This window comes from Anomaloglossus baeobatrachus, chromosome 4, assembly GCF_048569485.1.
Source record: "Anomaloglossus baeobatrachus isolate aAnoBae1 chromosome 4, aAnoBae1.hap1, whole genome shotgun sequence".
Lineage (NCBI taxonomy): Eukaryota > Metazoa > Chordata > Amphibia > Anura > Aromobatidae > Anomaloglossus > Anomaloglossus baeobatrachus.
The window spans coordinates 683,379,671-683,396,189 of NC_134356.1; the positions used below are offsets into that span (position 1 = coordinate 683,379,671).

The 16,519-nt window shown below is 43.1% G+C and overlaps 2 protein-coding genes across 2 annotated transcripts; both read left to right on the forward strand.

The window, feature by feature from the left end:
• The first annotated feature begins 3,175 nt into the window (after nt 1-3,175).
• Nucleotides 3,176-6,040, forward strand: LOC142302137 (zona pellucida sperm-binding protein 3-like). The gene is made up of 8 exons (XM_075343222.1): nt 3,176-3,619; nt 4,024-4,139; nt 4,230-4,333; nt 4,410-4,587; nt 4,661-4,781; nt 4,910-5,001; nt 5,358-5,485; nt 5,806-6,040. Exons 1-8 carry the CDS (start codon nt 3,176-3,178, stop codon nt 6,036-6,038), a joined length of 1,416 nt encoding a protein of 471 aa, XP_075199337.1. The 3' UTR covers nt 6,039-6,040.
• A 5,134-nt stretch (nt 6,041-11,174) lies between these two features.
• On the forward strand, nt 11,175-14,708 carry LOC142302138 (zona pellucida sperm-binding protein 3-like). Its single transcript, XM_075343223.1, has 8 exons — nt 11,175-11,651; nt 12,382-12,500; nt 13,044-13,147; nt 13,233-13,410; nt 13,476-13,596; nt 13,852-13,943; nt 14,058-14,191; nt 14,467-14,708. Exons 1-8 carry the CDS (start codon nt 11,175-11,177, stop codon nt 14,706-14,708), a joined length of 1,467 nt encoding a protein of 488 aa, XP_075199338.1.
• The last annotated feature ends 1,811 nt before the right edge of the window (nt 14,709-16,519 follow it).

Consider the following 16,519-nt stretch of genomic DNA (forward strand, 5'->3'; position numbering starts at 1 on the left):
TTTGGAGAGTTTTATCATAGTTTTTTTGTCCACTGTCATTTTTTGGAGAGTTTTATCATAGTTTTTTGTCCACTGTCGTTTTTTGGAGGGTTTTATCATAGTTGTTTGTTCACTGTCATTTTTTGGAGGGTTTTATCATAGTTTTTTTTGTTTACTGTCTTTTTTTGGAGAGTTTTATCATAGTTTTTTGTTTACTGTTGTTTCTTGGAGAGTTTTATCACAGTTGTTTTTGTCCACTGTTGTTTTTTGGAGAGTTTTATCATAGTTTTTTGTCCACTGTCATTTCTTGGAGAGTTTTATCAAAGTTTTTTTGTCCACTGTCGTTTCTTGGAGAGTTTATCATAGTTTTTTCTCCACTGTCGCTTTTTGGAGAGTTTTATCATAGTTGTTTGTTCACTGTCATTTTTTGGAGGGTTTTATCATAGTTTTTTTGTTTACTGTTGTTTCTTGGAGAGTTTTATCACAGTTGTTTTTGTCCACTGTCGTTTCTTGGAGAATTTTATCATAGTTTTTTTGTCCACTGTCGTTTCTTGGAGAGTTTATCATAGTTTTTTCTCCACTGTCATTTTTTGGAGGGTTTTATCATAGTTTCTTGTCCACTGTCGGTTTTTCTTGAGGGTTTTATTATACTTTTTTGGCTACTGTTTTTTTTGTAGGGTTTTATTATAGTTTTTTTGTCTACTGTCGTTTTTTGGAGAGTTTTATCATAGTTTTTTTGTCTACTGTCGGTTTTTGGAGAGTTTTATCATAGTTTTTTGTCCACTCGTTTTTTGGAGGGTTTTATCATAGTTGTTTGTTCACTGTCATTTTTTGGAGGGTTTTATCATAGTTTTTTTTGTTTATTGTCTTTTTTTGGAGAGTTTTATCATAGTTTTTTGTTTACTGTTGTTTCTTGGAGAGTTTTATCACAGTTGTTTTTGTCCACTGTCATTTCTTGGAGAATTTTATCATAGTATTTTGTCCACTGTCGTTTTTTGGAGAGTTTATCATAGTTTTTTCTCCACTGTCGCTTTTTGGAGGGTTTTATCATAGTTGTTTGTTCACTGTCATTTTTTGGAGGGTTTTATCATAGTTTTCTTGTTTCCTGTTGTTTCTTGGAGAGTTTTATCACAGTTGTTTTTGTCCACTGTCGTTTTTTGGAGAGTTTTATCATAGTTTTTTGTCCACTGTCATTTTTTGGAGAGTTTTACCAAAGTTTTTTTGTCCACTGTCGTTTCTTGGAGAGTTTATCATAGTTTATTCTCCACTGTCGCTTTTTGGAGGGTTTTATCATAGTTGTTTGTTCACTGTCATTTTTTGGAGGGTTTTATCATAGTTCTTTTGTCTACTTTTCTTCTTGGAGAGTTTTATCATACTTTTTTCTCCACTGTTATTTTTTGGAGGGTTTTATCATAGTTCTTTTGTCTACTTTTCTTCTTGGAGAGTTTTATCATACTTTTTTCTCCACTGTTATTTTTTGGAGGGTTTTATCATAGTTTCTTGTGTACTGTCGGTTTTTCTTGAGGGTTTTATTATACTTTTTGGCTACTGTTTTTTTTGTAGGGTTTTATCATAGTTTTTTTGTCTACTGTCGTTTTTTGTAGGGTTTTATCATAGTTTTTTTGTCTACTGTCGATTTTTGGAGAGTTTTATCATAGTTTTTTTGTCTACTGTCGGTTTTTGGAGGAATTTATCATAGTTTTTTGACCACTGTCATTTTTTTGAGGGTTTTATCATAGTTTATTGTCAATTGTGGTTTTTTTGGAGAGTTTTATCATACTTTTTTGGCAACTGGTGTATTTTTTGAAGAGTTTTATCATAGTTTTTTTGTCTACTGTCGTTTTTTGGAAAGTTTTATCATAGTTTTTTGTTCACTGTCGTTTTTTGGAGAGTTTTATCAGAGTTTTTTTGTCCAATATCGTTTTTTGGAGGGTTTTATCATAGTTTATGTCCAGTGGCATTTTTTGGAGGGTTTTATCATAGTTTTTTGGCCAATGTCAGTTTTTTGGAGAGTTTTATCATAGTTTTTTGGCCACTGTCATTATTTTGGAGGGTTTTATCATAGTTTTTTAGCCACTGGTGTTTTTTACCATAGTTTTTTTTGGCCACTTGCTTTTCTTGGATGGTTTTATAATAGTTTTTTGGCCACTGTTGTTTTTTGGAGGGTTTTATTTCTTTGAGACTGATCCACTCCAAATGTGACACTGTCAAGCAAAGTGGCAAAAAAAAGCTTCAAAAATGCTTCAGGAAAAAAAAATTTGCATAGAGGTCTGCGTCGGCATGTAAATAGTGCAATGTGCACCACCACCTACCCAAACCTGGAGTTTACGCTCCAAAAACTCAACAACATTTTTTTTGAAAAATCAGTGTGCACATATCCAGCACACAGTCCACCAGAAAAAAAGCTCACGAGAACGGGTGCATGCATGGTTATGTAAAAACCACTTGCTGTCTTCTTAACCAAGTGATGAAAAGAAGTGACGGGAAAAAAACAGCAATAAAGAGGTCACAAAAACCATTAAAAAAAAGCCTGAAAAATGCTGAAAAAATGACCCCAAAAAACTACTCAGGAAAAGAAAGAAAAACACCAGTTTCCTGAAGGGTGTTCTGCTTGATCATTTTGGCAGGTTCTCCTGAGTGTAAGGTTGGTTTCACACATCCGGCATTTCTCCGTTTTGCCGGATCCGTCACACTCCAGTACAGTGTACAGTGCAGTACAGTACAATGGCATCGCGGCAAGCTCCGGTCACATGTTGTCATGTGACCGGAGCTTGCCGCGATGCCATTATACTGTACTGGAGTGTGCCGGACCCGGCGAAAAGCCGGATGTGTGAAACGGCCCTAAGGCCGGTTTCACACATCCGGCTTTTTGCCGTTTTTCCGGATGCGGCGCTCTCCCGTACAGTTAATACAGTACAGTGACAGCGCAACAAGCGCCGGTCACATGCTGTCATGTGACCGGCGCATGTGACCCGGAAGTTACAGCGCTGTCATTATACTGTATTAACTGTACGGGAGAGCGCCGCATCCGGCAAAACGGCAAAAAGCCGGATGTGTGAAACCGGCCTTACTGGAGGCAATAAGAAGAGGTCAGCTGAGGATAATGAGGCCCCAGGTGGAGCAATGATCAGGTGATGAGGAGGGTAGAAAATTCTGCTCCCTCCACCATCTCCTCATGTGTCAGTCTGTAGCCAAGATGGAACTGGGGTGGCTGTTAGTGGTTCTTCTCTATGGATCAGGCTTTAGTAGCTGTCTGGTCAGACACAAGCGCCAGTCAGATGCTTGGTGGAGGAATTATAATTATCAGCTTGGACAAGGATCTTCTAGAGGACTTGGCCAACCAATATCTGGAGTTGGCTCTTCCAGAGGAAACCCTAGTTTTCAGCCGGTGTCCGGATGGGGTTCTAGATCTCTTGGACAACATTCGTCCCGTCAGCTTTCACAACCCCAGTCCTCCCCAATCAGTGTGCAGTGTGGTGAGGACAGGATGGTGGTATCTGTAAACACAGACTTTTATGGCAATGGTAATCTGCTGAAGCCTGCAGACTTGCATTTAGGATCTTGTAGTCCTGGATCTCCGGTCGTAGACACCATGGTAGTATTTGATAATGATGTCCAGGCTTGTGGAAGCAACTTACAGGTAAGGACCTGGTGTAAAAAATACTAAAACAATTTGTGCTCCAGTCACAACCAGAGCTGCATGATTGATTGGTTCCACAAAGTTGTATATTGAGGGACCTCTTTAGGTTGATTTGTGGTCTTTTGATATGTAGTCAAATGTCTTCTATTTCATATGTGAATGAGATTGCAGATGTATTTAGGGTGAAGTCTAGCAAAGTATGCTAGATGGATACTCCTCCCCAAGCTTCATATGGCTGTGATGGAGATCTACACCTCCTCCCCCTAATAGTTTCAGGCTTTGGTAGCAGTTGTGAATGGGTTTCTCGGCTTATAAAGTGCCCTACTCCTGTATTAAACCTTACACTGGGGTCCAGGAGTGTGAACTTGATCAAGACTTTCTTTGGGTCAATCTTTGTTTTGCAGGTGAGTCCAGACTTCCTAATTTACAGGAACATGTTAAACTACAATCCTGTGTCTACCAGCTCCGTCATAGTGCGATCCAATCCTGCCACAGTTCCCATCATATGCTTTTACCCCCGGTGAGTTTGTCACATCTGACTCAGCTTCTTTTTTTTCTTCTATTAGAAACTCCTCTGTAGCTTTATTTCTCTGGTTTGACTCTTCTCTAGACATGGCAATGTGAGCAGCAAGGCAGTGAGGCCGACATGGGCTCCATTTACTACCACAGTCTCTACAGAAGAGAGGTTGGTCTTCTCCATGTACCTGATGACTGGTAAGTTTTGTGGCTTTATTAGTGGTTGTTTTAGCCACATCTTCCTCTTGCCTTAATATGTACTGGTGTCTTACAGCTGACTGGAGTGAACGCAGGCCTTCCTCAGTCTTCCAACTTGGGGACACCATCAATATAGAGGCCTGGGTGGAAACTGAGAATCATATGGCCATGATCCTATTTGTTGACTACTGTGTGGCCACTATAACCTCAGATATTAACTCTGATCCTCGTTACGATATCTTATCCTCTAATGGGTGAGCTATGGCAGGGGTTTGGCTTTGGTTCATCTCCATTTTTGATGAATCTACTCAATACCTTGTTGTTCAGGTGCCTAGTGGATGGGACACAAGAGGACTCCTCTTCAGCCTTCAGATCTCCAAGGTCTCAACCAAATAAGATCCAGTTCATGGTTGATGCCTTCAGATTCATAGAGACGACTGCATCGACAGTAAGGAATGATGTGTTGAATCTTCAGCAGACCATTTGTACATTTGCTTGACTGTCTTGGACTAGTTATCATCAGATGCTACCTTACGGTCTGCTGGTTAACTTAACTAGAAACTATTCTTTTTCTAGATCTACATCACATGTTCTCTAAGAGCCACACAAGTCAATCAGACTCCAGATCCCATGAACAAGGCCTGCTCTTACAACAAGGCTTCTAGAAGGTAAGGAAGTTTGAAGTCTTCTGGAGGTCATTATTCTTTAAGGCTCCAAATTACTGATTTAAAGGTACTTCTTGAACTTGCATGTTGGCTTTCAACAGGTGTACATTCTTTCCTTCTGACAGCGTGAAAGAACATAAGTTGGGCCTTTCTTGGAAATTCCCACTCTTGAGGCATGGTAGCTTATCAACCATGCTTTGTCAGCACTATCATGATTTTGCATTGTGTCCAAGAAGTTGAGGGTCTTTAGTCCCAAAATGAAAGATTTACTTGTGACCTAATGCTAAAAGCATCATACTTGGGTTTATGAGCCCCTAATATTTTTACAAAGTCATTAAATTCTCCATTTTGTTCCTTAGCTGGTCTGCAGTTGAAGGGTCTAATAACATCTGCCGTTGCTGTGAGTCCAGGAACTGTGGTGCTCTTCCTGGCCAGACTAGAAGATGGGGCTCTGTCTACGGAGAGTCAAGGGGGAAGAGAGAAATAGGTGAGTAGATAGGCTAAATTAAGCCTTAAGTCACTAATCCATGGAGACACTTTAAAGTGGTGGTATCACCATATAGGTCAATGGTATATCCCAGGGATATGCAATAGATGAGTTATTTAGAGGTAAGATACTCACCTGGACAATAGGATGTGCCTTTAGTCACTGTCCCAACTGCATTTATAAAATTGTGACCTGAGAATATGGTATAACATTGGGTCTTTTTGCGTACAAATCAAGATGCTACATGGTTTATAAAATAAAGATGATCCTCAAACACTCGTGTTAAATTATTATTTTTTTTTTTTTTTTTTTTGGGACAGATAATCATCCACAAGAGCATGCGATGGCCACACTCGGCCCCATATTGGTCATTGGAGTTGAACATTCCCACCAGGAGTCCATTGCCGAACGTGTCCAAGCTTTGGAAGTCCCAAAAGAGTCTCAATCCTTGGAGCTGTGGATTTTGGTGGTCATTGGTTCGATCAGCCTGGTGGTGATGGCTGTGGGTCTTGTATTTTTTGGTAGATATGTTGTGAAAAGATTGTCAGCCTGAAGCTGTGAAATAAAGACTGTAACGCGACAGGTCTCATGGTTTCTGTAAACGTTACTCCCGGTTTTCTTCCCTCTGGCAGATCCTAGGTTCTTTTGATGGGAACCTTTTGGGGTTGTCCATATCAATTGGCTTCTGATATTAGAAGTCAGCAGTTCCTAATATAGGAAACCATTTGGTTTCCTAACTTTTAAAGAATTTCATTTTATATGTAAAAAATCAGATGCTGTACAGCTAATCCACATGGGCTCACTTTATTTAATTCTACACTCTTGTTCCAGCCTCCATTAGTCTTGCATGCTTCACCACTCAGCTTGACACCACTTCCAGTCCATGAAGGTCATATCTGCCACCTGTGGTTTAGCATTCTACACTCCTTAGGCGTTCTCCATGTCAATATAGCCAACACTTAGCTTTGAGCTTGCTGACTCTTGGGGATCTTCAGCACAGGGTACTCTAATGTTTCTGTTCCATTCTGGCCCGTTACTTCTGAGCTTATAAACCATATCGTTAGGTGTCCTCTCCGAGGACTCATCTCTAGTCACTATCTTGGTCAATTCTCACTCCAGGCTCTAGTTAGCATCTGCCATGATCTCTAATCACTCCAGGGATACCCACAATATGTGGCTCTGCTTACTAGCCAGGCCTTAGGTCTGTCACTACTGCACACTCAGCCCTATCTGACCTCCTGCCAGGAAACAGTCACTGTCCTTTCACTCTATCCACTCCCACTCTGTGCAAGTATAAAACATTATTCCATCTTACCCTACTGTCAAAAAGACACTTTAATGCATGTCACAATTCACATTACAATAACACTGGGACATCACCATAGCACTGGTGTCTTCAAGGGTGAATGGGGGCAGTAAGCCAATCTTCTTAATATAACAGTTACTTATACTATCCATGTGATTGTGGTGTCTTGGTTTTATTTATTTATATATATATATATATATTTTTATTTTGGCAGCAATCAGGCCGAAAACATGAGCCCATACTCGGGGCTCTTTATGAGCTGGGTTTTGGAGCAGATCTGCATGAAAATGACATTATGTGCATGTAGCCTTAAGTTGAGTCATTAAACTAAAATTTGCATATTGGAACTGGACTTGGACTTTAACATGTCAGTTTTACTGTAACTTTTGAAAAAATAACCAACAAAATTGTGAAAAACCCCTGCATGCATATGGATAAGTAAACACAAATGGCAAAGTTCAGGGTTTGTATAGGACACCTGAGGTCCTTTAAACTTTTTACAGAAGTCCTTGATTTTGGATATTAAAGCTTGTTGAAAGCCTGCAGTGAATCAACAAGTTTTCAGTACACTGCTGGGCACAAAATAAATGACACGGGGGTCCCCCCTATTTTTGATCACCAGCCAAGGTAAAGCAGACAGCTGGGGGTTAATATCAGGCTGGGTAGGTCCATGGTTATTTGGTCTATCCTAGCCTAAAAATGGTAGCCTGCAATCACATTAGATGCTCTAATTTGTGGCACTTTGCCTGTCTTCCTGATTGCTTTGGTGTGGTAGCAATTGGGGTAATATTTTTGGGGTTGATGTCAGCTGACATCAAGCCCAGGGGTTAGAAAGGAGGGGTGTCTATCAGACACTCCCATTACTAACCCAGTAAGTGCAGTGATGCACCCATGGGGTCTGGGGTTACTCGTTACTGGGCCACGGTCCTGCTTCTGGGACGCTGTGGTGGCCTGGTTCCGTGACCCTGTCGGTGTCAAATGGTGGGGCTGATGTTGGGAGTTATAGTTATATGTGACACCACCTGTGGTTTGTGGCAAATTAGGAGCTGCTGCTGCAGGAGGTTTCCTCTGGGGGCAGATGGAAGCGCAGCTAGGTTGGTATAGCTCTCCGCAGGCAGAGCTTAGACCCCAGGGATGATCACTCTGTGAGGAGCGCAGGGTTGGAGGCGAAGGAAGGGAACGGCACAGGGGTTGCAGTCAAAGTTCTTTACTCACTGTATGTCCCATGGCAGCAAGACATGTCAGTGGCCACCCTTGGAGTGATGGGCTCCAGCCGATCCCGGGTAGTTCGGAAGTCTAGACCGGTGCACCTTTCTGTATGTCTGTCCCTGGTTGTCTTTCTGTGCTGACCTGTCCCGCGCCAATGCGTACAGTGCTCTGAGCCGGTGTCCGCGGGTCTTACGGGATGGCTCCAAGCTTAGTCCCCTGACCCTATGTGGACACCTTCCAGCGGGTTCGGCTTCGGTACTTGAAGTATCCTAGGCCTCTGGTTTACTAGTAGAGCATGTAGTTATTCTCTCCTAGTCAAGGGTCCAGTCTCCGTTCTTGCAACCAAGTCCCGCCACTCAGGTTACTATAAGTGGCACGGGTGCATGGCACATAACCCATGTCCTAGCTCCAGACCACAGGTCTTTCACTCCTCAAATATCTGCTCGGTTTTCCTCTCTCTCGCCACACTCCTCTCCCACTCGCCATGCTCCACCCCTGGGTAAGCCGGAATAAGGTGCCATCACCAGTGCTGGCTATCTTTAGCATTAATGGGACACCCCACCCATGTGGTGGTGAAGAGCTGCTAACTGAGTGTTGTGTGATTTGTGTGCAACGAGCTGTGACCTCCTCCTTACCCGGGAATGAGACAATACACCTCAGCCTGAGGTGCAGTACCTCTGTGGCGACTGAAGCCTCAGGGGTGCCACAGTGGCATTAAAAAAAAACAAAAAACCAAAACCACACACACTCATGAGAAGATCTGTACCTGCTGCTGACCACAAGTGACCTATGGAACCTATCTCTCAGAACAAGGATTCGATGGACATAGTGGGACATTACACCATTGGTTTACGTCGCAATCTGATTGGCACAGTTCTCATGTGACACTTTTGGGGCAGTACTGCGCCATGTCTCAATTCTTCATAGTTGGCACAGTTTTGCAATAAGGCGCTTGTCCTGGATTTACTGCTAAGCTGTAGCAAATTGTCAACTGTTTTGGCGCATTATTTTTTCTTTTCTTTTGCATGGAAACTGTTAACAGTTCAAGCAAAATGGATGTGATCTGAAGATTCCTGCCATCTGTGTAATTAAAGATGCCGTGGACATGTGCAGTTTTTTCTGTGCTTTTCTTTTACTCACAGATTTCAATAGGAAGTCTGAAAAAATGCAGATAAAAACCACAATTGAGAATTTAAGTGCAAAATCGCTGCATTTCTGCACGAAAAAAAATAAAAGCATTAAAAATCTACACCAAAAAAGTATGGAAAAATAGGGGGAAAAAACATAAAAACACAATCAGTGCAGATAGATATTGCACGTTAGTGCAGAAAACATGGAGAAGAAACGCACGATTATAAGTGTGATCGCAGTCGTTAAACGGAGCGGATATTCTGCACACAAAGAAAACGCAGCAGGAAAAAAACACTTTTCGGCTTTGTGGGAATATGGCTTTTAGGCTGCGTTCACATGTTGCGGTTTTGATGCAGCGTTTTGTGAACTTTTTTTTAAAAAACGGAGGAAGAAGTGTTCAAAAATGCAATGTGTGAATGCAAAGTTTGTGTTGCATTTTTTTAAATTCAATAGCGTAGACCTGACAATGTGTGAAGATATCATAGTGTGTTGTGCCGCCATCTCATGCAAGGTCACAATATAAACTCAAGCATCCAAAGGTAAGAAAAACATGGGCACTCACCACTTGCTGCTGTGTAGAAAAAATGCTTTTATTCAAGCTTCGGAGTTACATGCTGTGCTAGAGGGGGGAGAGCGAGCAGACAGCACGTTAGACGGCGGCCGTTTCGCACACCTCTAGGTGTGCAAAACGGCCGTCGTCTAACGTGCTGTCCACTCCCTCTCACCCCCTCTAGCACAGCATGTAACTCTGAAGCTTGAATAAAAGCATTTTTTCTACACAGCAGCAAGTGGTGAGTGCCCATGTTTTTCTTACCTTTGGATGCTTAGATTTATTGTGGACTTTGTACATGAGCACCACGTAGCTGAGTGGTTCCTGGCAGCACAAAACCTATATGCACGACCGGCAGTAATTTAAATGGTGAAACGGTTACTGTGAACCTTCTCCGACCCTTCAGAGTAGTGCCCTGTACTTTTTCCTTCTCAAAACTATTCACAATATAAACTCGCTTGTGTTAACCGTGAAAGTTGAGACCGGGGAGAGGTATTTTACCCATATGACTTAGGATATTGGCGGTATGTGTTACACCATGAGCGCCATTGTCTGATTCTCACCCGCAACATATCATCATAAGCTGAGTAACGCTTGCTGTGGGTAGCTGCGCTATGTCTTGCACCAGTTTGCATATATATCACAAACACTAGGTGTGAACAAGCCCCAGAGCTATAGTGACGTGTGATGTGAAATTCCATGTAATCATTTCCTATGGGGCCACATTATGACCCTTCGACCGGCCACAACTGCGGCAAGGAGGAGCAAAAGTTTCCAAATGTGTTTGGTCACAATTCACACACGACTTATTTTCCGTAGACTGCATTGCAAGTTGCATGGAACCAGGACTTGTCAGCGATTTGACTGTTGTTTTCTCTATGATACTCACTCCAGAAAGTCACAGGTTTTTTTTTCCATCCAACAATTCGCAGTCACATCAAAGTCTATGGCAAGTGAGTCGCATGTGACCAACTGCAGAAAATCTACCAAATCTGGAAACACTTGTGATTTAGGACTGTAGTCGATGACAGGTGGCAATCCGACACCATAGGAGACCATAAGGCTAGTTTCCCACTTGCGCTATTTTGACGCAAACGGAATCCGTCACTAATGTAGTACAGTTCATTTATTTACAGTGGAAGCGCGTTAATATGCCGCGTGTGTGTGTCATGCAGTACCCGCTTGTGTCCACATGGTGTCGCGCTTCCACTGCAAATAAATGAACTGTACTACATTAGTGACGGATTCCGTTTGTGTCAAAATAGCGCAAGTGTGAGTGGGGCCTGACACTTGGACAATATAGTCTTGGTCCAAACACAAAGAGATAGAAACAAACCCCAGTGAGACTCCACCTCAATCCTATGTTCTCAGCTGTTATGGAGAAGAAGGTGGTCAGCTGAGGGTAATGAGGTGGAGTAATGGTGGTGTTACAAGGAGGGTATAAAGCTCTGCTCCCTCCACCTTCTCCTTGTGTGTTTTCCTCTGCAGTCAGGATGGAGCTCTTAGCCAGGTGGAGTTGGTTATTAGTGGTTCTCCTCTATGGATCAGGCTTTGGTAGTGCCTTGGACAGGCACCGGCGCCAGTCATCAGATGCTTGGTGGAGGAATTATCAGTCTGGGAGAGGCTCTTCTAGAGGACTTGGGCAACCAATTTCTGGAGTTGGCTCTTCTAGAGCAATTTTACCACCTCAATCTAGAGTAAACCAATGGCCTCCAGCTCAATCTTCATCCAGATGGGACAGCAGATATACTGGTCATAATCTTCGAGACCTTACACAAGCTCCATCCTCCGTTAGTGTGCAGTGTGGTGAAGACAATATGGTGGTGGTAGTTAACCGAGACTTCTATGGGAATGGTAAGCTGGTGAAGCCCTCAGACCTGACCCTGGGCTCCTGTAGGCCTGGACAGCAGGCCACAGATACTATGGTGGTGTTTGACAATGGCCTTCAAGAATGTGGGAACATCTTAGAGGTGAGTGCTCCATATGAATGTTCTGTCAGTAATTCTAGCTGTAGTGTATATGGTGAGACATAGCAGGTGGTGTCTATAGTGAAAATTATTATAATTATTTATTATTATTTATTTATTATTATTATTATTATTTGGGAGAGGAGGCAGTACCAGTAATTCTACTGCAAGCTCTCCTGAAATGTTAGTTTTCCATAGTCACCAACTGTTATCTTTGTAATTGGAGAATCTGTAGTCCTGATCTCTAGTTCATGGTTTTTTTTTGGTTGGTTTTTTTTTTTTTGACTTGGTGAAGGATCACTTGGTGTGTACTTCTGACTTGGAGGACTCTCGCTTGCGCTCTCTCTCGCGCTCTCTCTCGCTCAGCCAAGCCTTGCTTTTTGCTTTCCAAGTCTAAGCCCAGTGGGTGATAAAAGTAAAACTACCTACTGGACTTCATAGGAAAGATCAAGATGTAGCCTATTCCCCCAAGGTTTTTATGACCTAAGTATGCCTCAGACTTAATGCAATGTATCCCACAGGACTAGCTACAAGGAGTTTCTCTTTGATAGCTCCATCCAGGCTCTGACCAGTGATGGTGGAGATGAAGCTACTATTTCTATGGCAGTTGTAGAATCAATAATTCTCTGTAGCTTTCTTCAGGCTGGAGGAGATCAGTTTAATACTGAGCTCTTCTATGCTACATCTGAATAAATGTGTGAACCACACAACTAACCTGCTGATGATCTTCCAGATGACTCCAGACTGGCTGATCTACAACTCCAACCTGCGCTACAACCCCACCTCTGCCAGCAATGTGCCCATCATCAGGTCCAACTCTGCTGTGGTTCCTGTCCAGTGCTTCTACCCAAGGTAAGACCTAGAAATGCAGGAACTCTGAGGAGCTTCGACCAGTCAGATGTTCACTGGGAAGGGTCAATAAGATCACTGAAAAGTTGACTTAAATTGATATTGATATTGAATGTCTGTCATGCTGTGGCTTGGTGTCCAATACCTCTTATATAATGGTGCCATGTGTTGCATTCTAGGTGGCACCTATAGTCCAGAACCTCTTTACTAAAGTAACCCTTCACCCAACTGCTGCAGTCTCAATGCTAAGGAATCCCATGACTGTTAACCCAATGCTTAGCTGACCTTTATCTTCACATGGAGCAGTCAGAGTATCCATAGACCATGACTGATTCGACTTTTAATGTTCCTGAGCTCCCTCTGCTGCTGGACCAACCTTCACTTATGATCCTCACCTATTGTAAAAAGGTGTTGCCCATTTTTAAGATTTAATCCTGGAAGATATTGCCACTTTGTAGAAAATCCTCAGGTTATTGTCCAGTGCATGACGATAAACTACTATGCGCCACAGCATGGGTCACGTGTCTAAACATCTATCTTGTCTAGACATGGTAATGTGAGCAGTAATGCCATCAGGCCAACATGGACTCCATTCAGCACCACGGTGACCTCAGAGGAGAGGTTGGCTTTCTCCTTGCAGCTCATGACTGGTAAGAAGCTCCACTATTCTTTATGCTGGAAGCTGAGTCTCTCATTATTTATTTATGCATAAATCATATCTCCCTCCCCCTTCAGCGGACTTCAGTGCCCCCAGTTCGACACTAGTCTTTCAGCTTGGTGAAAAATTGTATATAGAAGCCTTCTTGGATATCCAGAACCATGTGCCGATGATCCTCTTTGTTGACCGCTGTGTGGCCACCATTACTCCGGATGTGGACTCTAGACCCAGTTATGAACTAATCTCCAACAATGGGTGAGTTACTTCCACTAATTCTATACAAGACTCCAAGGAGCACAATTAAACCTTATATTTCACAGGTGCTTGATGGACAGTATGGAAGAAGATTCCTCCTCAGCCTTTGTTTCCCCAAGACCTCAAGCCAACAAGCTCCAATTCATGGTTGATGCCTTCAGGTTCACTGACAGTGCTGCTTCTACAGTAAGGACCTCAAATTAAAGCCTCCTAGTCTGACACTCAACCCCCTCCCCCCAACTTGTAATTGGTTCCAAAAGTCAATTACCTGAGCTTTACATATACATTAGTAAAAGTTGGAGTATCTTGATGGGCCCTGTGAACACAAACTTCCTTGCTTATTTTACATGGCCTGAACTTAATGGAAACCATATTTTAAAAGGGTGTAATTCAGTTGTAATGGGGTCATAACAGATATATCCCCTCTTGTAATGTTTCTAGATCTACATCACCTGTACCCTGAGAGCTGCTGAGATCAACCAGACCCCTGATCCAATGAACAAGGCCTGCTCCTACAACAAGGCATCTAGAAGGTAAGATTCCTTCCTCACCGGACAATTGGCTAGTCTTGGGTCTGGTGTCGACCATGACCTTAGATGGTGGATGACCATTCGGTGCTTGGTACACTTGACTCTCATCCCTTTTAGTTGGACATCTGTGGAAGGATTGAGTGGGATCTGCCAGTGCTGCACCTCTAGGAACTGCGCTACTACCGCCGGCCAGAGAACACAACGGGGATCGTCCTTCGGAAGGCAAAGGGCTTTTGGGAAGAGAGATGTTGGTGAGTAAAGTAATTTCTGGCAAATCCCTATAGACACTAACAATTCTGACTACTTATGTAGATGTACATGCTACCACCAAAAAATATCTGTTTGGGCACAGACTACACCTTCTGCCCATATGATCTTGATGTGTAGTTTACCAGACCTAAAATTTTACACAAGTTATCCCTGTTATCTAAACTTTTGAAGTGGCCTCCCTTGATGGACCCAAGCTGTTGGCATACTGAAAACTGCAATTGCTTTCAATATTTAATTATCAACATCTTTTTGACAGATTCTAATCTAGAGGAACATGGCATGGCCACCCTGGGTCCCATACTAGTGACTGGATCCAGGACTAACCAGGTTACCGGAGCAGGAGCCCTCCAAGCTTCTAGGACAGATGCAGGATCTGAACCTCTACAGCTGTGGGTGCTGGTGGCCATCGGATCTGTCACTTCAGTAGTTGTTGCCGTTGCTCTTACTGTGGCTGGAAAAGGTCTTCTGAAAAGATTTTCCCGCAAAGAATCTGTTTAAAATAAATGCAATTTGTATAATACTTCTCATGGGTCTTCTTGAAATAGTTGAGGTGGGATGACTTGGTGACCCTTCAGGTTATGAAGTAACCACTTTACTGGTTACAAATTGGCATAAAGTTGACATTACAACCCTGTCCCTTTACAGTATCTTGCCAGCAGCTTGTCACCGATCCACAACAGGGTGAGGTGCTACTGGCAGGTTTGGTTTGACCATCCTGAGTTGGCCTTTCCTCTGTCTTGATAACATGGGCTGGTAATTGGTTTATCTACATGGGTCTTTTCCGTTCGGAAATCTTTGCTTTGTAAATGTGTGTTGTTCAACTGTCAGGCACCATAAGAGCTAAAGCTTCTACTTGTTCCAAGATGGTGGCGGGTAACTCGTAAGCCTTGCAATGCTTCCCCCTGATTTCATTTTAGGCTTTGAATCTGGATCCCTGGTTTGAGGATATGTTGAAGGAGGTGGTAAGTTATGGCTCTTTGGAGGAGGGGGGTGGGGGGGGATAGGCTGTTTGCCTGGGCAGGCAAGGTTAACTGGTGTAACTCGTTGGCCGTACCTTTTTTGGCTTCTCACCAGGAAGAGATTCAAAGTATAAGTGGTTCCTTTTGTGTGAAGGAGCCAGCACAACTTTTCAGTGACGTCTCCAGTAAAAGTAGAGTATTGATGAAATTACAATCGAAGTTCTCCTGCCTTGCACTGATGATGGGTAAAACCCCCAAACATGAGTTGTGGTAAATCCCTATTCCCACCAATGAGTGAAGGTATATCTATGCAGACTGAGGACAGTGGGTAGAACTCTTCATGTGATGAGTAGCTTGGGCTCAGGAGTTGGGTCCATGCCAATCTTAGCCGGAGTCGGTGGAGACCAGTTATAGTGCACACTGTTCAGAAGCTGCTGCCATTAGTGTTCATGGCATGTAATTGGAAGGCTGTTTTGTCAACCATTGGTGTTCTTGGGTTTCCATTAGTTGCTATGACAACAGGGTGGTCAGACAATGGCCTCCCTGTCTGTTGTATCACTCAGATCGTGCCAGGCTGGGGCCTGGTTGTGCATGACTGACTGGGTATGATATACAGGTGCGGTATTAATGCAAAGGATCATGAGACTCCGCTACTGAAATTACCGCACAATTGGTAATGACCCATCCTATAAGGCTGTGTGCACATTAAATTTTTTTTTTTTTCCTCCTCCTCCCCCCCCCCCCCCCCCCCCCTCCCCCCCCTCCCCTTAGTATTTGTAGCCAAAAACCAGGAGGGGGTGTTTCTATTATACTTTTTCTATGTTCCTCTCCTGGTTTTGACTTGGGCTAGTTTCACACTTGCGTTGGACGGGATCCGTAGCATTGCGTTGTGTGACGCATGCAACGGATGTGTTGCATATAGTGGCACAACGGATGCTACAGATTGTACAAAATAACACAATCCGTTGTAGTGGTTTTTTTGTTTTTTTTTCCTTGACTTTACACCTGAGCATGCGCAGTTGTGTACAGACAGCTGCGTTAACGGAATCCGTCAAATGACGCATTCTAACGGAATCCGCCACCATAGGCGTCCATTATAAGAACGGACGCCTAACTGATTCCTGCAGGTTGCGTTTTTCGACACTCCGCCAAGCGCAGAAAAACGTTCCATCCGCCCGACGCAGCGTCAAAATAACGACGCTGCGTCGTCCAGCGGATGCAACGCAGACACTTGCGTTTACAGTGCGTAGTCCATATAAGTCTATGGAGAATAGCGCAGTGCGTTAACGGACTGCGCTATTCTCCATAGTGACGGAATGCGCTGAACGCAAGTGTGAAACTAGCCTTACA